The sequence below is a fragment of the Anolis sagrei genome, chromosome 2 (assembly GCF_037176765.1).
Source record: "Anolis sagrei isolate rAnoSag1 chromosome 2, rAnoSag1.mat, whole genome shotgun sequence".
Lineage (NCBI taxonomy): Eukaryota > Metazoa > Chordata > Lepidosauria > Squamata > Dactyloidae > Anolis > Anolis sagrei.
The window spans coordinates 48,852,005-48,875,159 of NC_090022.1; the positions used below are offsets into that span (position 1 = coordinate 48,852,005).

General features: G+C 39.8%; 1 protein-coding gene across 1 annotated transcript; it reads right to left on the minus strand.

Annotated features, from left to right (window-relative positions):
* Window positions 1–309: 309 nt before the first annotated feature.
* Window positions 310–22,189, minus strand: LOC132769376 (protein SSUH2 homolog). Its single transcript, XM_060766293.2, has 13 exons — window positions 21,842–22,189; window positions 17,172–17,249; window positions 16,219–16,276; window positions 14,453–14,582; window positions 12,437–12,497; window positions 11,822–11,946; window positions 7,729–7,791; window positions 7,055–7,089; window positions 5,921–6,016; window positions 4,424–4,529; window positions 3,539–3,634; window positions 2,756–2,845; window positions 310–950 (listed from the first exon to the last, which is right to left on the minus strand). The coding sequence occupies exons 2-13, from the start codon at window positions 17,227–17,229 to the stop codon at window positions 810–812; spliced, it is 1,059 nt and encodes a 352-aa protein (XP_060622276.2). The 5' UTR covers window positions 17,230–17,249; window positions 21,842–22,189; the 3' UTR covers window positions 310–809.
* Window positions 22,190–23,155: the final 966 nt, after the last annotated feature.

The following is a 23,155-nucleotide window of genomic DNA, read 5'->3' on the forward strand; positions in this document are numbered from 1 at the left end:
GCAGCAGCAGTTTGCTTTTACCTGAGTCTATGGGGGGCCCTTCTATATAGCTGTCTGAAACAAAAAGTAGAGGCATTGACTAAAGATTCTCCTTAAAGCTTTGGCCAGGAGAATCCTGCTCCCAAAATTTGATTGCATTCTATTTACCTTCTTCTTCCTTTATTTATTTATTTATCATGTCAGAAGCAAGTTGAGGGTACAGTTAAAATGCATTTAAAACCACAAACAAAGTTTTAAAAACTTGGCATTGTGCTAAATGTCCTTTGACCAGAAGCTGGCCACTTGGCGTGCCTCTGGTGTTGCTGTGCATGTAGCACAGCTCAGGTTGCATTGTAGTAGGTGGTCCTCTGGAAAAAGGTTTACCCAGTACCTAGACTTGCAGATCATTAAAGGAATAATTTGCCTTATGAAGTGGTTGGCTAAAAGAAATATTTGATTTCTTGTTCTTAATATTACTAAGATATTCCTCAAAGTGTAATCTTATTTCAGAAGGGAGGGATACAGAGAAAAGGGAGAGAGAAAAGGAAGGATATATAATCAGCTCATTTCTGACTTTTATAGCCAAAAGTGGATTTCTATTTATATCAAACTGGATATTACAGACTGACATCCCTTAATTGGAATTTGAATTTTCTGCTTTTAGTCTCCATTGTGGAGGGGGAAAGCCAGGTATAAATAAACATAAAAAAATTATTTGCTCAGCAAAATATTCCTTTTGAAAAGGAACAATATCCTTCATATAAACTACTTTTGGAGGAAGAACAATCATACAAAATTTGTGGAGAGAGATTAGTTGGAAGGTCCATAAATCACATCACAGAGCAGCACCCCTTTTTGGGATAATACTCTGAATACACCTTCTGTTCATTTCCATAAACAAAGTAAGAATAGTGTTTCCCATGCCATTCATATTCCACTCTGGTAAGGTATAGCAACTCAATTATTTGCTTCTGTAATAAGAAAGAGAGAGAGAGAAAAATGAATATACTTATAAATATTAAAGCAATATTATTTACAAAATCTTATTTATAAAACAATCTGTGTCTGGGTCCAGATCTACAGCTGTCCTGGGTCAAAGGTAGCCATATTGCCAAACCTCTAAAGTAGTACTTTTTAAAAAATTCCAATAAATCTAATGATAGTTGAAAATAGACGCTGCATGTTTTTCTGCAATCTGCTGCTTAGGGGCCTTCCACACAGCCCTATATCCCAGAATATCAAAGCAAAAAAAAAAAACAAAAACCCACAATATCTGCTTTGAACTGGGTTTTCTAAGTCCATGCTCAGATAATGTGGGGTTTTTTGTCTTGATATTCTGAGATATAGGGCTGTGTGGAAGGGCCTTAGATCTCTGCTAATTTGCCATACTTGTGCAGACTGTTCTGACTGTCAAGGCAAAAGAGTAGGAAGTAGTGGCACCAGAGTGAAAACTGGAGCGGGCTTATTGCTCCATTAAGCTGATTTTAATGGGGCTTATTGTTCTTATTATAATAATATAAACCTTTATTTATAGACAGTCCTATCTCCCCAAAGGGACTATTTCCCCAAAGGGACTTACTGCCCCCCTCCCAATCATTGTGCCACCCCAGCTGACTTCACCCCAGGTTGTGAGCAAACAGTACAACCCATGTTGCTCCAGGTGGCCACTGCAACAAGAACAGGTGGTTCTGGTTTCTGCATCCTGGCAAGGGTGGCTATCCAGGTTCAGTGCCACTGATCAGTCTACTACCACCTCCGCAGTCACATTGTGTTTGTGTGGCAGTCTTATTTTATCAGGCTATTTGTTAGAATGTATTTAGAAAAGTGCATACTTCCTTTATATAGTCCAAAAATTAATATACCAAAAATAACGCTATTTTTAAGGACATGTTTAAATAGAGTACTGCCAGGCATCTCCTATACATCAACCATCTAACTTTATTTTGCTGGACTTTCTTCAGCTACTTAAGCATCAATGGTCTAACTTTAATTTGCTGGTCTTCCTTCTGATTCACTAATGTACTCTTTTCATTACTAATCAGTTACCTTTCTGGAACTTCCTGCTTAAAAAGCCAGAATGGCCCCCTCCTTACTGTCCTTACGGTGGCAGGCTAAAACCTTCTTATTCAAGCAGGCTTTTAAAGAAGATCGTTTTAAAGACTGAGCCAGGCAGAGCTGTTTTGTGTAATTTAATAGATTTGTTGAATGGTTTTATTGCTTTTAACTATGTATTTTAATATTGCTATGTATTAATCTATTGAAATAGTTATATATGTGACCTTGGAGGTGTCTACAGACAACGCTGGCTCTTCGGGTTAGAAATGGAGATGAGCACCACACCCCAGAGTTGGACACGACTGGACTTAATGTCAAGGGAAAACATTAATCTTTACCTAATATTTATATGCATTAGGTTTTAATTCACACATTGTTATAGTTTTTAGTGTTAACTGCTTTGAGTCTCCATTGCTTGAGAAAAAGCAGGGTATAAAATATAATAAGAAGAATAACAACAATAACAATACCTAATTCAGTACAGCTTATCAAACAATCTGATTCACTGAAAGATTGACTGACAACTATGGATACACCCAGTTACATACATACTCATGTGCAACAATTTCCATGGGAAAAAATATGGCATGATTCTCCCAAGGAAAACCATCTATCCCACATCTCTGCATGGAACAAACAGTTTCATACAAAAGACTACAAGTCCACAGACACCTACATCACAAGTATTACGGCATGTCTCAGCAATCTTCAGGTTACTCACCTGCCTCCGAATGCACATTGTGGGTTCAAACTTAGCTTGAGGATGCTCAATTGCATTCCAGGTGCCAGTTCCACGATCATGAAGTTGCTCCTGTAGAGATGTACAGCTTAGGATAGGGTTCACAACCTTTGCTGCCCTTAGACTTGTATTCAGTGTTGATTATAGAGCTATGCATATGCATGCTTGCTCATGCCCAATTCTTCTTTTCACTCCAAATCACATTTGCCTCTACCTCACTCCTATATACCTTGGCCCACAAGATGGGGAAATGTAAGCTTCCCTGCCCTCTAAGGGTCTCTGATGCAAAAGTCTTGCTCATCACCGATCACCCACTGATCTGCACTGAGACTGCTGCTTCTCAAATCCTACTGCTACTGGAGTCAGGAAAAAATGAAATCAAATGAGAACACTTGTTCCTTGAAATCCAGTGCAGCAACTTGGCTATGGGGAGAATTACATGGGGTTCTGGAAGCTTTTGGGGCCACAGGTTTCTGCATCTCTTACTTTTCAAAATAAAGATATGAACAGAAACTGAGTCTCATAAATAAGACCAAGCTGGTAAATATGGCTACATTGTGTAGGCACAAACCACTGCTAATCTCTAAAACAGAAAGGCTAACCAGACCTTTTGTGTGCAGTGTAGTTAAGTAAAAGAAAGTCAAGGTGAAGTTACTCTTGCTTCTTTTGGGTGAAGCTACTTCTGCATTGCCAGGGATACTTAGTTTACTATGAGGAACTTCACTGGTATTCATGCAATGTAGAGATAGTCTTTGCAGTACTCACTTGTCCTGGCGTTATGAACTGAGCTCGGTGTTGTTCAACAGCACTCCGAGAGACTTCATTTATGGTATTTTCTGAGAAATTCATCACTGGAGAAATCTATGAAAATATCAGCATCAGGAGATATAAATACAAAATTGAACTGTGCCTTATAGAGAGTCTACATCAGCCATTCAAAAGCAGTCAGTAACAAAGGCAGCAGTGCATTTCAGCATATGTACATATCTCTGTGTACACACTTTTCGGGATATTTCTATCACCCAGACATTACTTTGTCCTGAAGATGTGCAAGCCATTGAACATGGCTGATGAAAGTGCTTTTGGTAAACACTCCTGCTACCCACTCTTTCTTATTATGGTTAATGTTAACATAGTTTTTCATCATCACCACCACTGGCTCTACACAATATTTTAAACACTCGGGATATTTGAATATACAGGGTTAGTCAAAATGAATAGGCCAATAAGAAAATTAATTTTAGACGAATGTATGTTTATTGTAACCAAACTACAGCTACGTATCGACAGATAAATTATCAAAGTTTTGTCTCACCTTCAGAGATGTTCGTAGCTGTGGTTTGGTTACAGTAAACATACATTCGGGTACAATTAATTTTCTTATTGGCCTATTCATTTTGACTAACCCTGTATATAGAGAGAGGGGGGGGGGATTTCCTAATTTGAATGTGAAAGAAGAAATTTTCCAGTATTTTTTAAAGTGCTACTCATTGCCAAACAGTGAAAGGATGGAGACAATATTGTTTTGGGGCTATATCAAGAAGTATATTTCTGATCTAAGAAAAAACATGTATCTTATCAATGTTCAAGTTAGTTTAATGTAATTTTCAGACCTCAACATCTTTCATTTTTATCAGAATATTCCATTACCATGCGTTGCTCATCAAATAACATTTCTTGTCCATAAACTTTGTCGAAATGCTTTATTGGAAACCCACTGCCATGATCCATCACATATTCAAAAATGTGATTTTTCCTATGAAGACAAAAAACAGATATTCTACTGTCAAATAGTTCTGTGCCTTATTTTTACCACAAACCAACAAGACTGTCTCAAACCAGGCTTATTCAACTTCCTTCATTCCTATCAAAGGTTGTTTGGTTAATTGCCTTTTCCTTAGTCAACCCAGTCTCTTCCCAGCCTTCAGTATGATCAGTATGATTACAAATATACTGCCTTACTTGTGGGATTTGTGTATGTATGTGTGTGCCTTCAGGTCATCATGTCACCTTTAGCAAAAAATACTCAAATTTGGTTTGCCATTTCTCTCCTCTGAAATACAACCTATGGCACCTTGTGTTCATTCGCAGTCTTCTATCAAAATACTAACCAGGATCCTGTTTTGCTTCCAAAATCTGACAGGATCTACTGCTATCTTCCATACAGTATCCCCAAATTAGCAGTAGAATTATATTATTTCCTGCATCAAACACATTTCTAGAGTAACCAATGGTGATACTATCAGGCACACAAATATATTGTCTCAATGTCAGAAGGTCTTAATTATACCTCTTCAAAGAGCAGTTGAGCTCCCATTCTACCACTAATAAAAGAAGTGAAGCTGACTATAAGATCCACGCAACTATACTGGCCACAAAACTAGCACTATCCCCCCCCCCCAAACTTCCAAAGGAGACCTTTTGTTTCCACTTGTGACTGCATCACTACTCTTCCACTCCAGCTGGAGGATGGATGTGCCCGCTGCCCATCACACAAAGTATTTATTTATTTCCTGTACTTGTATCCCGTCACTTCTCAACCCCCGAAGGGGGACTCAGGACGGCTTACAATGTGCCCTGTTATGAAGCCACTACATGACAATTACAATAATAAAATCACAATTGGACACAAATCATAGTTAAACAATACATAAGCAAACATTAAAACAGCAAAACAGTCTCGTCAGCCATATCGTTGTTCCAGTCATGTCCCTCTAACGTGCTACTACATCTATTGTCCGAAAGCCTGGTCCCAAAAACATGCCTTTAATTTATTTTGGAGAGCCAGGAGGGAGGGAGCCAATCTTACCTCCGTTGGGAGTGTGTTCCATAGGCGGGGAGCCACTGCCGAGAAGGCGAGGGCCACTGCCGAGAACATAAGGGAACTTCCTGTGGAAGCTCCTCTTCCAACTGGAGGGAAAGCATTGCACAATGCTTCCCTCTCCATGGGAGGCTTCCCATGTTGTGCTGGCTTCAAAGGATCCAGCACAGAGCCTCTCCAGAAGGGTTAAGCTTTCCCCATGCAATGGGGGAAGGGTCGCTGTGAGGGAGCAGCACAAGAGGTGATTCACTTTCATTTCAGCTGTGAAGCAGGATGCTTTGCCTGGTGAATAAAAGATCTTCAGTTCATTTTCTAAGGTGAGTTACCATATTACTTTTAGCTGAAGGTATGTCAGCAGCTCTCCTCTTCCTGAGCATGTGCTGCATTTTACTCTTCCTGAACCACCACACATAATACACATGCTGGAAGAAAGATGGGACATCAACTAATTATTATTGAAAGGCATAGAGGCAGCAAGATTTGAAGATCTTCATTGTGGAAGTAAACTGATTATAAACTCAAAGAACAAATGAAAAAGGCATTTCTTCAAAATAAAGGATCGTGGTTCTTTATTCTCCAAATATAAACAATTCCTACACATTAAATGTAGTAAAAAATTAAAAGCTCTAAAATCTTAAATGTCCTTGAAGAAATTGTTTTAGATAATTGTTTCAGATTTCTTCAGAAGGAAATGAGCTTCATTCATTTATAAAAACACATAATGGCTATTCCTATTCACAATTTGTAGGTTTGAAAGAAAAGATATTGACAGAAGTATTTTAAAGATGGAAGAAAACATAGTGGTGTGGCGAAGGCCGACACCAGTATCTGGCTGTGAAGTAAAATGCAATCCAATTTATATGTAGGTAGTATCTAACTCCCACAAAGAGCCAATATACTGTGGTAGTTTGAATAGTGGACTAAAACTCCAAATGCCAGGGTCCAAATCTTCACTCAGACATGGAAATCTCAGTTTTTAAGGAAGATCACCTCCAAATGAAATTTGTCAATAAAACTCCATGATAGAGTCACCATACACTATTTTCAATTTGAAGGCACATGACAAAAATGGCTACAAATTTTGCGTGTATTCAGAAGCGGCCCTAGGTAATTTTCAATGGTAAGCAAACAGTATTTTGCCACCACCACCACCCCCCACCAACCAATCACTGATATATATTTTCTGTTCGTCATGGGAGTTCTTTATGCCATATTTGGTTCAATTCCATCATTGGTGGAATTCAGAATGCTCTTTGATTTTAGGTGAACTATACATCCCAGTAACTACAACTCGCATATGTCAAGGTCTTTTTTCCCCCAAGAGTGCCTCAAGAGCGCCCCTGGGCAAAATCAACAATACTGCAAATGCTTACTTTGCGTAATGGGTTGAGCTGCCCCTGCGTATGTTATAAAACAACTGGGCACACAAAAACATCTGTTGTGGTGAAAGGTGTACATACCTGGTTGTGCGTTGATTTCCAGTGGTGCAATGTACCTGGGGAAAGGGATAGATGGAATACAAATCAGTTAATGAAATATAGTTTAGTTTTGAACTTTTAAATATCTTTACCAGGCTGTCTCATATAAAGACGTTTTAATTGTTGTTACTAGTCGTTAGAACGAAACAGCTCAAAGAGTACTCTCATTTCTATTAACATTTGGTTATGGAGGTCATAATAGTAGACATTAAAATGATATTCAAATGTATTTGAAAAATGGTCAGAGATAAGTTTTCTAAGTATAAAGAAAGCCTGACAAAAAGCATGCTGAATTAATAATAACCTCCATTTTATGACTTAGTCTGTACAAAAAATAGCTTGTATTTTTTGAAACCTATTTATGTGCAGAAAATCATACCCATGAATGTTTCCTGTGCAAAATAAACCATATAGACTCATACAATTGGAAGAGACCTCATGGACCAGCCAGTCCAACCCACTGCCAAGAAGCAGGAAAATTGCATTCGCGATTATGTGTAGAATAAATCCTGAATTGCAAACAGTCTTTGTAAACTATGCAGAAACTAATGGAGGTCTTTCCCACAGAGATGTGGAAATGGCTGAAATTCCTTATTCCTTCCTTCAAGGAATAAATTAGTTAATAATACAGCCCTACTTGATGTACCACTACTTACCCATCCCATTCCATGACATCTGTGACATCTAACTTTACCCCGACCACTGCACCTTCCACAAACCTTTGATGAAAGGAAGTAGTGCATTAAAACAGATTCACCTTTTTAGATGGATTTAAAAGAGCAGGGGCATATCTCCTCACAGTACCTAATAACAACATCACTCCTCCTATGACTGATATATAAGGTAACCGTTACAACATGATTCCTTTAAGAGCGAATGGCTATTGCTATTCTTGGATCAATACAACATACCTAAATGCTGGTTTAGCAAATTCTCATTGATTCAACCTGTTAGCCTAGATGTGACTAACAATCATAACTACTACTCATGTACAAGTCTAGAAATTTTAGTCCAGAAATCAACCACAAAATCCTGTGTTGTCTTATCCATTGGCATACTTTAATTCTTATTTTATTTATTTATTTATTTATTTATTTATTTATTTATTTCAAAGTTTTATATACCGAGCTTCTCACCTCATAAGAGGGACTCAGCCCGGTTTCCAACCATAAAAACACATACAATCGGTAAAATATCAAAATACACATTACAAGAAACATTTTAAAAAGCACATATATTTAAAACTACAGTGGTCAGTCGTCATACTAAAATCGAACATACACCGTCTTCCATCCAGATCATTGTCTCATTCTTCGAAAGCCTGTCTCCATAACCATGACTTCACCTGTTTCCTGAATGTCAGGATTGTTGGGGCGGTTCTAACCTCTGGCGGGAGAGAGTTCCAGAGTCGCGGGGCCACTACCGAGAAGGCCCTGTCCCTTGTCCCCACCAGCCGCGCTTGTGAGGCCGGTGGGACCAAGAGCAGGGCCCCTCCAGACGATCTTAGTAATCTTGATGGTTCGTAGGGGAGAATACGTTATTTTAAAAAGAAACCTTCATAGCAACTCCCTCAATTCTCCTTACCGTAGCGCCAGTTCTGGCTGTTTGAATGTCTGACGCAAAAGTGGTGGCAGCAAGCACTTACACTTTCTCCTCTCTTCCTTTTAACTTATCAAAAGTAATATCAAAGGCCATAATTTTGATCCACAAACCAAACCCTTGAGGTACATGAGGTCAATTTATACACATGCATATATACAGTACTTCATATCTTTCAGTATAGATTTCCCTTCTGGTGTCTTTGAAGCTTATTGTTTTCTAAATTATTTCCCACAACTGCACCTGTATTTTGTTATTAATATTATTACTATTATTATCATTTTATTTATACCATGCTTTATCTTTCTAAAAAGACCCAAAGCAGCTAACACTAAAAACAATACAAGATAAAATTTAAATTAAAAATATATACAAACACTAAAATAAGATTAAACATCAAAACTGTTAATGATAAATGGTTAAGACCATGAACTCTCACCATTCATCTCTCATTTTCACCCGTTCTAATTTCCAAGAGCTCTGCAATTTATTTATTTATTTATTTACTGTATTTGTATACTGCCTTTCTCAGCCTGACGGCGACTCAAGGCGGTTTACAACAAATAATACACATAATATCATAATACAGGTTAAAACATTAAAACAATAAAACACAACAGAAGCAATAAAAACAGCATCAACACCTCCTTATTATAAAAGCATTGCCAATTCCATAGTAGAGTTATTCGGTTTCCTATATCAGTTACTCTGCATTTGTAAATGCTTGCTCAAACAACCATGTTTTAACTTTTCTCCAAAATGTTAAGAGGGAGGGAGCTGATCTCCCTAGGGAGGGTGTTCCATAGCCAAGGGGCAGGCCCGTAGCCAGGATTTTGTTTCGGGGGGGGGGGGGGCTGAATTTTTTTTCAGGGGGGGTTTCAGAGGGGGTTGAGTTTCGGGGGGGGGCTGAGTCTGAGTGAAAGAGGGTCTAGCCTAGCAAACCTTTTGTATCATTACCCCAATACCCCCATGCATATGGGATATATTGAGTATGGTGATCAGATCATGATATGAATAAACATAACAGTTTAAATAATGCACCATTAAGGCCTTTTCGCGAACCACCATGAAAATTTCGGGGGGGGGGGGCTGAAGCCCCCCGAGCCCCCCCCCCCCCCGGCTACATGCCTGCCAAGGGGCCATCACTGAGAAGGCCCTGTCTTGTGATGAAGGTGGGATCAAGAGCAGGGCCTCCCCGGACAATCTTAAGGTCCTAGATGGTTCATAAGGGGAGATATGTTTGGACAGGTAGGTTGGGCCAGAACCATTTAGGGCTTTGTAGGCTAAAGCCAGTACTTTTAATTGTGCCTGGGAGCAGACTGGCAGCCAGTGGAGCTGGCGCAGCAGAGGAGTTGTATGCTCCCTGAGCGCTGCTCCTGTTAACAATCTGGCTGTCATCCATTGGACCAAAGGCAGCCCCACGTAAAGCGTGTTGCAGTAGTCTATACAGGATGTAACCAGAGTGTGGACTGCCATGGCCAAGTCAAACTTCCCAAGCTACAGGCACAGCTGGTGCACAAGTTTTAACTGTGCAAATGCTCCCCTGGTCACTGCAGAAACGGTTCTGGCCCCGCTTACCTCTCCGAACGCATCTCCACCTATGAACCGACCAGAACATTAAGATCGTCTGGGGAGGCCCTGCTCTCGGTCCCGCCTGCGTCACAGGCGCGTCTGGCGGGGATGAGAGACAGGGCCTTCTCAGTGGTGGCCCCTCGGCTATGGAATGCCTTGCCGGCAGACATCAAACAGGCACCTTCGTTGCTGACGTTTCAGAGAATGGTTAAGACCTGGCTCTATGAACAAGCGTTCGGCTAAGCAATGCAACCAATCAAGGAAGACGTAAATGGAACATAGGAACGGCACAAGGACTATGAGAACGGATCTGATCTCAACTGAGGCGTTATATATGTTGTTTGTTGATTTGTCTTGTCTGATTGTTAACTGTTGTGGATCGACGTGTTGATCCTGTTGTATTGTTATGTTTTAATTGCACTGTAAACCGCATTGAGTCGCCTGTTAAGGGCTGAAAAATGCGGTATAAAAGTGAAGCAAATAAATAAATAAATAAATTCTAAGCTCAGCAATGAATCCAGGATCACACCCAAGCTGCGAACCTGTGTCTTTAGGGGGAGTGTGACCCCAGCCAACACAAGCTGTAACCCTATGCCCTGTTCGGCCTTGCGACTGACAACGAGTACCACTGTCTCGTCTCAATTCAGTTTCAATTTGTTCGCCTTCATCCAGATCGTCATAGTGGCCAAGCACCGGTTCAGTAGAAGGTGGGAAGGAGTGACAGAGTTAGATGTCATCTGCTTACAGATGATACCGCACCCCAGGGGCTTCATGTAGATGTTAAACAACATGGGGAATAGTATTGAACCCTGAGGAACCCCACAAAACAACAGTTGTGGGGTTGAACAGGTATCCCCCAGTAACATCATCTGAGTGCAACCCTCCAGAAAGGACTGGAGCCACTGCAAAACAGTGCCTCTCAGTCCCATTCCAGTGAGGCATCCCAGAAGGATACCATGGTCAATGGTATCGAAGGCCACTGAGAGGTCTAGCAGAATGAACAGGGACATGCTCCCCCTGTCTAGCTCCCAGCGTAGATCATCAACTAAGGTGACCAAGGCTGTCTCGGTTCCATGTCCCGGTCTAAAGCCAGACTGTGCCGGATCCAGATAATCCGTGTCTTCCAAGAATACCTGGAGTTGTGGAGCCACTACACGTCCCAGGACTTTGCCCAAGAAGAGGAGATTGGAAATAGGCCAATAGTTGACAAATTGAGTGGGGTCCAGTAATGCTACTACTACAATCCTTTTCATTGTTATTTTATGTATGATATTAAGGAAGAAAGAGGAAAAATGCATCTTCTAATCCAGTGATTCCAAAACTTTGGTCCTTTGAGTGTTTTGGACTTCAACTCCCACAAATTCTATTTGACTTGGCCAGCAATCAGGAATTCTAGGAGCTGAAGTCTAAAACATCTGGAAGTCAACCATTGGGGAACACCTGTTCTAAACTATGGAAATACTGGCCCTGTTGTGCCACTAACTTCTTCTCAAAGTTAATTCCAATTTGCTTTTTAGAGACATCAATACTTGTCACCTGCACTGATCACCACAATTTCCCTTTATGTTTCTCCATTACCTTTACTGATGATGTACGGGGCACCATGACTTTCTTTTTCTGGTCTTTAAACATGGGAGAAACCTCCACTTGGACATCCCAAGGGTAAGGAGCATAGGCCCGCAGACTGGGATCAACAGGTTCATCTGAGAAAGAGGATAACTGCTTTGGGTTTTCTGATATCGCACACTATCAGCCACATGGCAAGGACCACATTCAAACATAAAGCAACAGCTCTCTGGCCCAGCACTTTTATAACCTTAGTAAGAATGTAAATAATACTTTTAAATTTTTTGCTAAAGGGCAAAGAAGTAAACTGTGAAATCAAAACCATCAGCAATTGCATAAGGACAAAAAATGCCCTGGGAGAAGTCTTTAAAAGTGTTAGTACAATGCTAAGAAAACTATAATATGAATACTAAATTGGGAGTGGAGGATAAGGATTGAGTATACGAAGGCCACAGAAAGATGATCTTGAGGAATGGGTACTTAAGTAGTGGAATTATACAGTATATGTCCTATCAAACTCTAGCTCTGTTCCTATTGTTATGGCAGCTTGGTAGAAAAACAATTATTGGATATTGTGTTCAAATTACTAGAAGGACATATATTCTTAAGCAGTATAATAACTCTTACCCTGATAAGGTACTGTCTTCCATTTACAAATCCTTAATTCACTGAAAGTCTCCAAACGGTACTAGGAAAGAATTTTGAAACATTAGAACATGGAACAATACAGAAAAAGAGGCTAGTTATTTCTCAAACTGTTTGTAAGGAAGTGAAATCTAGATAACAATAATTTCTTTTGAGATTAACTGTCATCTTTCAATATTTCTGAAGGCTACTGTCAAAAAAGCATGAAAGGAAAAAAGCCATGTGCTATAATGCAAACATGAAAGATATAGAAGACTGAAAATAAATGGCAAAGAACCATAGATCCATAAGAACAAGTTGTATTTATAATTTTTAAATCAGTGGTTGATGATGGGAAAGTGATTAGATGGAGTCAAATGGTTGTTCCTTTTCTTCTATGCTTCACAAATACCACAGTTTGGAAACCTCTACTGACCTCTGACATGAAATCTAATGATTACCATCATTCAGAATCATAAGAAGCTTACACAATAACAAATATATGTTTTCAGGATCTGGTAGGAAACTGCAGAAAGGTAAAGGGCTAACTGTGCAGTTTGTTTCCAAAAAGTTATTAAATGCAAATAAATAAATTAATGAAAACTGAGTTATAAGTGACAGAACATTGTTGACTAAGGAGAAGAATACTATATACAGATAAAAACTATAAAAATGTATCAAATCACCTTGGTACAGGTTTTGGAACATTGCATTTCATAGCAAAAGAATGCATATCCTCAACATGTTTTTTATTATTCCTGTAAAATTTGTTCAGATGAATTTGGTACTTTTTAGAAACAAACTCCATAATTGCCCCCCCCCCAACTGCTCATAACGTAAACATATATACTGTATGCATATATGCCCACACACCTCAGTTTTCTTCAGAGCTGTTCTCAAAATGGCAAAGATGGTAATGTATTGTCACTTCCTACCACCATCACAAGACAGATGCAGAAGGAAAATGGAGCTATTTGTGGTAGTTAGCATTTGGGGTGGAGTGTAGGGATATTTTCAGGTATTTTGGGAGGCTTTTTGCATAGCTTTGGGGCAAAAATTGGCCAATATATTCTTATTCTTATTCTTATTATTACTATTATTATTAAAATAACTGGATGGTTGGGGATTATCATTCACAGTAGAACTGCCATCGTGCCTAGGTCAGCAGGGGAGGATAAGCATTTCCATTACCTGCTACTGTCATATCTTTGAGAGAAACATAAGAACATACAAGCATATCTCCACCTTGCCTATGTCCAGCAGCTGATGGGTAGGCCCAACTAGAGCATGGCCATTGAACCAATATTTCTATTGCAAATCAACACCTATGTAAATACAATTGATTCATTGTAGCCACCCTGGACCAGGCAATCAATAGGTTTTTAACCTCAGTTGCCCAATGTTACAGTTCATATACACAGTAGAGTTGTGCAATTACTGCTTTATGGGCATAAATACATGCTCCATCTCCTCAATGTAGGATTACAAGTCTGGATTTAAAAGACCAAGCAGAAAGCAACAGGCAGCAGTTGACATGACATTAGAAGTCAAACTGTGAAGCTTTTTTTTTTTGTTACCGAAACGACAACTTCGAGAACCCCTCAGTCAATCCAGGGAGATGTAGTTCAAAAAATACATGTTCTCAAGCTCTGTGATAAAGTCATTATTTCATTCATCCAACTGAAAAGGAAGCCTCCTGATGTTGTATGAAGGAGAGAATTTCCTATCAATGTGTTCAAATAAATGTCTGGACAGCTACCTCTTGGGTTACTTTTGCTGGGGATTTTGCATTTGAGGAGAAAACTGGATTCAATGACCTCTTCCTCACCAAACACTAGAATAGGGTTAAGCTACATCAAGATGCTAAAAACTAAACACCAAAATCCAATATTGTATAAATGATATCCATTTTTTAAAAATGTAATGTCACATGGAAAGCATTTGTATTGGGTTTTTTAAAAAAAAATACAACTGTACTATGATATGATCATATTCTGGAGTTCAGATGGTTTTACTTACTCTGTAGGTATTGAATGACTTTGAATCAGAAATCACCATCTCTTTGGCTGGATCTTTGCTGTAGCAACAGTGACTTGCTGCATATTCAGCAAACACTTCTTTAGCAACATCTTCCGAAATGGCAGTAGCACTGCAGAAAAAAAAAGGGGGGAGGAAAATAAGCAGGCATGAAAGGGAAAACCACTGTTTGAAACCAGACTTGGGCTAAAAGACTTTCTCAAACCTTGGCCATCTGTTATAGTTCTACTGATGAAATGAAGAGGATTTTATCCTGGAAGTTCCTTAATTAAGCAATTTACACATTCCTGGAAACTCAGATTCACTTTACTACTTGTACAAATTTTTAAAAGAGAATTTTTAGTCTCTGAGAGTTGGGAATAGAATTATTTTTGTTGAAATTTCTTTCAAAGCACAGTTTTGCATTGATATAGATATTTGCAGGTGCCCATGGCAGGGGGTGACTTTCCTATCAGGAAAGTGGCAAATCTGTGGTGCTTTTTTGACCAAACTTTAAAGAAGCTATTCAAGATGATATTTGGTAGGGATCAGCTTCTTTTGAAAAGGTCCTTTAAAAATCAATCTAAAACCCAGACCCCTTCTAAACTGCCATATTAAATCCAGGTTATCTGTTTTGAACTGGATTATATGGCACTGTAGACTCAAATAATCTGGTTCAAAGAAGATAATGGGGAATATCTGCCTTGAAAGGATTTTATGGCAGTGTAGAAGGGCCATCAAAGTGGGTTGTATGAAGTGACAAGTGACAATGAGACCATCAATAAGCTCCAATCAACAGTCGGTCAATGTTCATAGCTCTCAAATCAGGCTTTAAAAAAGGGGGTGAGGAGAAAGAACAAGCATCTCAAAAATGTTTAAAGAGCTTCTAACCCTGTTTTCTTCCTCCATAAATATCCTAGGTCCCTTCTATCAGATAATCTGGATGTTATATGCCAATGTAGATGGGGCCCTAGTCCCATCCTCTTCATATATATCTGACTAGGGATTATAAACATATGGCCTCCCAACGCCCCATCTACATTGCCATATAAAATCCAGATTACCTGCTTTGAACTGAATTATATGGCAGAGTAAGCTCATATAATCCAGTTCAAGCCAGATAATGTGGATTATTTTATTTGATAATCTTGATTATATGGCATTATAGAAAGGGCCTTCAAGTCATGCAATACTTCATTGTTAGTTCTGTTGGCTAGAGATAATAGGAGATGCAATCCAGTAAAGTTGGAAAGGCCAACAGCAGCAAGCACCCACTGCACAGCAGGCAATGGTAAGCACTGCAGTGACAGAAAGTCACAGGAGAAAAATAATATTGGCAGCTATTCTCCCTTTTCCATATACATACAGGGAGAAGCAATCATCCACACACAGCAGTCCTGTTAAACCCATATTTCCCTCACCTATGGCTTGTGTACAGGAAGGATGGGATTTTGTGAATGCAGAAACGAAAAAGAGTAAAAATCCAGCTCTAGAAGGATAAAGAATATATGTAAAGATCTTCTTAAAAAACATGCTTATTTGTAGAATCAAGGAAGATGGCATTGCTCTGAATTAAACAAAGGCAGCAAGTCCTGAGCAATTAAGATAAATTATTTTGTTCATTTATATATATCCCAGCTCAAGGTGGCCAACAGCATATCTAAAGCAGTACAGATTAAAAGTTATGAGGTCCTACATCTTGCTTATTAAATCAACCCTGGACAACTATGAAACAAGAACAAATTTTGAAGAAACCATAGCCATCTTACTTCCAGTTGCTTTGGCTTGTGGGTGGTTCACCTTCATGAGAACGGAATTGGTTTCCATCTATAAAAGAAGAAGAGATTGTGAGAGAAACAGTAGTGTATTTAGTCTATATCAAGGGTCCTCAAACTTTTTAAACAGAGGGCCAGGACACAGTCCCTCAAACTGTTGGAGGGCCATATTATAATTTTGAAAAAACCATGAATGAATTCTTATGAACACTGCACATATCTTATTTGGAGTACAAAAAACACAATAATACAATAATTAAAATGAACAATTTAAAAAATATATAAACTTATTACTATTTCATTGGGAAGTGTGAGCCTGCTTTTGGTTGATGAGATAGGATTATTGTTGTGCGCTTTCAAGTCATTTCAGACTTAGGTTGACCCTGAACGAGGGCTGGATAAATGACCTTGGAGGACCGTATCCGGGCCCCGGGCCTTACTTTGGGGAGCAAAATGCAAAACAGATCTTCTGATTTTCTTGTGTTTCTGATAATAACTGGGAAAGCACACAATGCAATCAACACAGATTATTCATTTTATTAAGTAACATAAAACATAAAACATGATATTCTAAGCTGGCAAAAAATAGGGGGTAGAATATTCAGAACTAGTACTTTGACTTTCCTGAAGTAATTACAGATTATGGCTAGAATGGATTGGATAGACTTGAAAAAGAAACTTGAAAATATTGAGAATTAAACAGAATATCATACTAAGCATACAAGATGAAATGTATATGATGCAGAAGAAATGCAGCAACAGTTGAGCTGATATTTCTTATAAATACCATATTGATTGTTCTTTTGTTTTGTTTCATATCTGCTACAAATATATTGATCAATTGTTGGTACATGTTTCTTTTGTTTATCTAATAACCTTCTCTGGTTATTTGGATGTTGCTCATTTATTGTAGAATGGAAGAAGGATAGCATTAGAAATATACTTGCCATCACTGGTTACATCTTCATAGAGAGGAGGTGCAAAGGATCCTGGTGTTTGAGTCATATTTACAGTAGGGATAAAACCTACAATATGAAAAAAAGCAACCCGTCACTCAGACAACTGGGATGAGGGGTGAAAGTTGGCATCATTGTACTATGCTGAGCTGCAGAAACAGCCATAGGGTGAGAACTCTACCTTAGAACTCCTGCCTGGGGCCAGCCTTTCCAAACATACTGGGCTTGGCCCCCACAGCTGTGCCATCTCACCTGACACCAGCAGCAGATAAAACAGTCAGCACTAGACCCAGAGCCTACTTTGCAATCCAACTATGTTAAGCCAATCAATAAGATCTTGGCACTATAGGACTTTTACCAACATGGATAGAGACACCTCACCATCACGAGAAAAAACACACCCCATCTGCCTCCCAAAGGACCTCATACCACAGTTTATACCCCTTATGAAGAGCTGGGTTGCATTCCTGTGCTTAAACAGTATTCAGGGGACTCCTTAATTGTGAGGATCTGGGAATCTCTGGGAGGGCATAAAGAATGGGGGTGGATATTATGGGGAGGCGGGTGTGGGAGGGGGTGGTAACTAAACCCATATAGGTCCTTTTTAACTTGTGGAATTGTGCAATATAATAATTTTCTTCGGCCAGCACCTTAATCACTCTGACTTGGACACCACCTCAGCCCTGTTGACTTGTAAATGCCTTTTTACTTTTAATGTTTTGAGTGTTTGCTATCATTAGATCTAGTAGTAAGCATGTTCTAAATGTTTGATTTATATATTTAAATATCTAAGTTTGTTATTTTTGAGTTGTTCTATAAGTACACCTGATGTTGTTTATTTTATTGTTTATGATTTGATTTGTTTGTTATGTTACGCCAGCATTGAAAGTTTGCCAATTTTCTGTTGTAAACCGCCCCGAGTCCCCTCGGGGAGATAGGGCGGTCTAGAAATAAAGAATTATTATTATTATTATTACTATTATTATTATTATTAAAGGTGAGGAACTGCTACTTCTTTCTGAACAGACAGAATATGAAAATAGGATCGTGCATGTTGTGGAGGAAACTTACAGGAGAAGCTGACAACTACTTGACAGAAGATTGTATTTCCCCTGCACTGTCAAAAGCATTAAGTCTTTGTAACTCAGGCCCCTTCTACACTGGTTTTATATGTTTTTTAATGGTTTATTGTATGGATTTTATCAATTTGTTTTAAATGTTTTAATTATATATTGTATGTTGTCAAATGGCTGTCAGGTTGTAAGCCGCCTTGAGTCACCTTCAGGTTCAAGAAAGGCGGGATAGAAATATCGTAAATAAATAAATAAATAATCCAGATCAAAGCACATAATCTGTATTTTATATGGCAATGTAGAAGGAGCCTTATTCTCATAGCTAGATGCAGAAGAATTATGGAGTCTTCAGCCCCTTCCATACAGCTGTATAAAATCCATAACTGAACTGGATTATATGGCAGTGTGGACTCAGATAATAAAGTTCAAAGCTGATATTGTGGATTATCTGCCTTGATATTCTGGGTTATATGGCTGTGTGGAGGTTTTTTGAGCAAAGGCTAGATGACCACCTGTCAGGAGTGCTTTAACTGTGTATTCCTCTATGACGAAATGGGGTTGGACTGGATGAACCCTGGAGTCTCTTTCAATTCTAGGATTCTATGTTACATTATCTGCCAATGCTTCTCCTCTGCCAGTGCAGTCTTGAAAATAGGTTGCAGTCTAACTGTATAGAGCAGTGTTTCTCAACCTTCCTAATTCCGCAACCCCTTAATACAGTTCCTCATGTTGTGGTGACCCCCAACCATAACATTATTTTCATTGCTACTTCATAACTGTAATTTGCTACTGTTATGAATCGTAATATAAATATCTGATATACAGGATGTATTTTCATTCACTGAACCAAATTTGGCACAAATACCTGATATACCCATATTTGAATACTGGTGGGCTGGGGGGGGGGGATCCTAGATTGCAGTTGTCATTGTAGTTGCTGGGATTTATAATTAACCTACAATCAAAGAGTATTCTGAACTCCACCAATGATGGAATTGAACTTGGCACACAGAACTCCCATGGCCAATAGAAAATACTGGAAGGGTTTGGTAGGCATTGACCTTGAGTTTTGGAGCTGAAATTCACCTACACCCAGAGAGCACTGTGGACTCAACAATGATGGATCTGGACCAAACTTGGCACAGATACTCAATATGCCTAAATGTGAACACTGATGGAGTTTGGGAAAAACAGGCATTGACATTTGGGAGTTAGTGTTGCTGGGATTTATAGTTCACCTACAATCAAAGAGCATTCTGAACTCCACCAACATTAGAATTAGCCCAAACTTCCCACACAGAACCCCCATGCCCAACAGAAAATACTGTGTTTTCTGATGGTCTTTGGTAATCCCTCTGGCATCCCCTCATGACCCTCCCCAGGGGTCCCGACCCCTAGGTTGAGAAAGGCTGGTATAGGGCTTTACAGGCAATACCTGCACTTTGAATTGGGCTCGGAAACTCGCCGGCAGCCAGTGGAGCTGCTTTAATAGGGGCATAGTATGCTCACTATAACCATCCTCAGTTAGTAATCTGGCTGCCAACCTTTGCACTAACTGCAGCTTCCAAGCTGTCTTCAAAGGCAGCCTCGTGTAGTGTACATTGCAGTAGTCCATTCTAGATGTGACTAAGGTGTGGCCCACCATGACCAAGTCAATACATCTCTTACATAATTTATGTATTGTAGCAGAAAAAAATGTTTCATTACATATATAGTCAACATCTGATACCTTTATAGTAGTGTTTTATGGGGAAGTGTCACCATAAGTTATCCATTAACATAATACACAAAGTTATTTTCACTGATGTATCATCCATGAAGACAAGAATTACAAAACCAAATACACTGGACCTATTTCCTATGATACAATGTTCTCATGTGTCGACTTTAGATGGATTATATAGCAGTCAGTGCTATCAGTTGTGTAATGTGAATGGAACCCTGAACTATAAAACTTCAAATATCTTAGGCCTGGTAACAATTGCTACATTTGGCACTGTTAACCATCATAGTCTTTCCCTTTAAATAATAAAACATTCAAAAGCACCGCATGAAATCTTCCATAGAATCATTCCCAAATAATGTACATCAGTCTGAACACAATGCAATCCAGACGCATGTCTGCCGCAGTCCCAAACAAAACCTCAAAGGTTAACAACCTATATTTAAATAAGGAAGTTATATTGCAACAATCTATGAGATCTAGTTTACATTTATATTTCACCAGCCATTCAAAAAGTTTAAAAAAAACAAAACACTTGGCTCTCTTTCCTCCACTTTAGAGGTGCCTAGTACATTTGATAAAAACAAGGAGTTCACACTTTCAACCTGACTCATAGAAGCGAATGTCTTCCTCTCAATACATCTTAGAATCATAGAGTTGGAAAAGACCTAGTGGGCCATCCAGTCCAACCTCCTACCAAGAAGCAGGAAAATCACATTCAAAGCACCCCTGACAGATGGCCTTCCAGCCTCTGCTTAAAAGTCTCGAAAGAAGGGGCCTCTACAACACTCTGGTGCACTTCAGAGTAGAGAGTTCCACTGCTGAACAGCTCTCACAGTCAGGAAGCTCCTCCTAATGTTCAGGAGGAATCTCCTTTCTTGTAGTTTGAAGCCATTGTTCCATGTCCTAGTCTCCAGGACAGCAGAAAACAAACTCATTCCCTCCTCCCTATGACTTCCCCTCACATATTTATACATGGCCATCATGTCTCCTCTCAGCCTTCTCTCCTTCAGGCTAAACATGCCCAGCTTTTTAAGCCACTCCTCATAGATGAAATCGAACCAGACTTGGCACCCAAAACTCCCATGACCATCAGAAAATACTGGCTCTGGTGGGCACTGACCTTGGGTTTGGGAGTAGTGGTTCATCTACATCCAGAGACCACTGTGGACTCAAACAATGATGGATCTGGACAGGCCCGTAGCCAGGATTTTGATTCAGGAGGGGCTGAGTTTGATTTGGGGGGGGGGGGTGAATCTGAGTGAAAGAGGGTCTACCCTAGCAAACCTTTTGTATCGTTACCCCAATACCCCCATATATATGGGATATATTGAGCATGGTGATCAGATCATGATATAAATAAGCATAACAGTTTAAATAATATACCAGTAAGGACTTCTTGCGGACCAGCATGAGAATTTCGGGGGGGGGGGGGGGGCTGAAGCCCCTCAAGCCTGGATCTGGGCCAAACCAGCATGAGAATTTCGGGGGGGGGGGTGAAGCCCCTCAAGCTACATGCCTGGATCTGGGCCAAACTCATCACAAATACTCAATATGCCCAAATGTGAACAATGGTGAAGTTTGGGGGAAATAGACCTTGACATTTGGGAGTTGTAGTTGCTGGGATTTATAGTTCACTTATCAAAGAGCATTCTGAACCCCACCAACGACAGAACTGGGCCAAACTTCCCACAAAGAAACCCCATGTTCTGATGATCTTTGGCAACCCTTCTGACACCCCCTCGCGATCCCTCCCCTAGAGGTCCCGACCCCCAGATTGAGAAATACTTAGCGGATGGGACAGAGCTAGAAACAAACCAGCCAGCGCCAAGATAAAGAGGCAGAAGATGGGGCAGTGTTCTTACCCGTTCCTGGGTGCTACCAAGCCGGAACAGCGCTCACCTTATCCTCGGATCTCCTGGAAGGCACTCTTTATGTGCGTGCCTTCCAGCCCAGGCTGGGCTCCCCAAGGGCTTCCGGTCCTGGGAAACCCCCCTTGGAGCCACTCCTTCCAAATCCTCGCACGGGAGAAGCCCGACCTTCAGCAAACCTCTTCTTCTATTATGTCAATAATCCTCACCCGGCTGGGCACAGAGGATCCTTTCCTGCCTTGAAGCCAAGGAGGGCCGGGGAAAAGGCAAGAGATCAACCGGGGATCTGCTCTTCCAGGACCGCTGGTCCTGATGGCAGCTCCTTCCTGGAAATGAGGGAAAAGAAAGTAAGGAAGGACACTTTCCCAGCTGCCTTTCAGAGATCACAGCTACTTTCCTTCCTGTAAAAACTCAGCCCAAAAGTAGTTTGTACACTCCATCCGCTCATTCGGGAAATATAGAGGAGGTGGCAGGCTCCCACCTTTCCCAAAAGACTCAGGATGCTGTGGAGTCCCAGAGCCCCTTGTCATCCAGGTCATCCAGGCAGATAATCTACATTATCTGCTTTGAACTGGATTTTATGAGTTTGCACTGCAAGGTGGTAATCTGGATTTTAAATGGCAGTGTAGAATAATAATAATAATAATAATAATAATAATAATAATAATAATACCTTTATTTATATTCCGCTCTATCTCCCCGAAGGGACTCAGGGCAGATTCCAAACATAAAAGGCAAACATTCAATGCCCGAATACAACAACAATATATCCATACTAACAAAATGTAAGCAACCCAACATATAAGCACAAATTATAACTTAACAACTAAAATTAAATAAAAAGCACTGCCTGTTATAACAGACATAAGATCAAACATTGAATGGAAACAATAATTTCCCATTTCCTTGGGGCAAATCGATACAATTCCTAGGGGTCCTAGGAACTAGTTTGTCCTCTAGCTTTCACTGTCAGACATGGCAAAATGTCTTGTGAAACTACAGCTTCTATCATGCCATAGGATTCATAGCAGTGAAGTGGAGTCAAACTACAGTACGTCTGTGGGGTAAATGCCCACTAAGCCAGTGTTTCTTAATCTTCCCAATGCCATGATCCCTTACTACAGTTCTTCATCTTGTGGTGACCCCCAACCATAACATTATTTTCCTTGATACTTCATAGCTGTAATTTTGCTACTGTTAGTAATCGTAATGTAAATATCTGATATGCAGGATGTATTTTCATTCACTGGACCAGATTTGGCACAAATACCTGATATTCCCAAATTTGAATACTAGTGGGGTTGGGGG

Coding starts and splice junctions, on each gene's coding strand:
- LOC132769376 (XM_060766293.2), bottom strand. CDS start 17,229: ATGACTCAAACACCAGGATCCTTTGCACCTCCTCTCTATGAAGATGTA. Junction 14,583..16,218: donor ACAAGCCAAAGCAACTGGAA/GTAAGATGGCTA, acceptor TTTTTTCTGCAG/TGCTACTGCCATTTCGGAAG. Junction 11,947..12,436: donor GAAGACAGTACCTTATCAGG/GTAAGAGTTATT, acceptor CCTCTTTCTCAG/ATGAACCTGTTGATCCCAGT.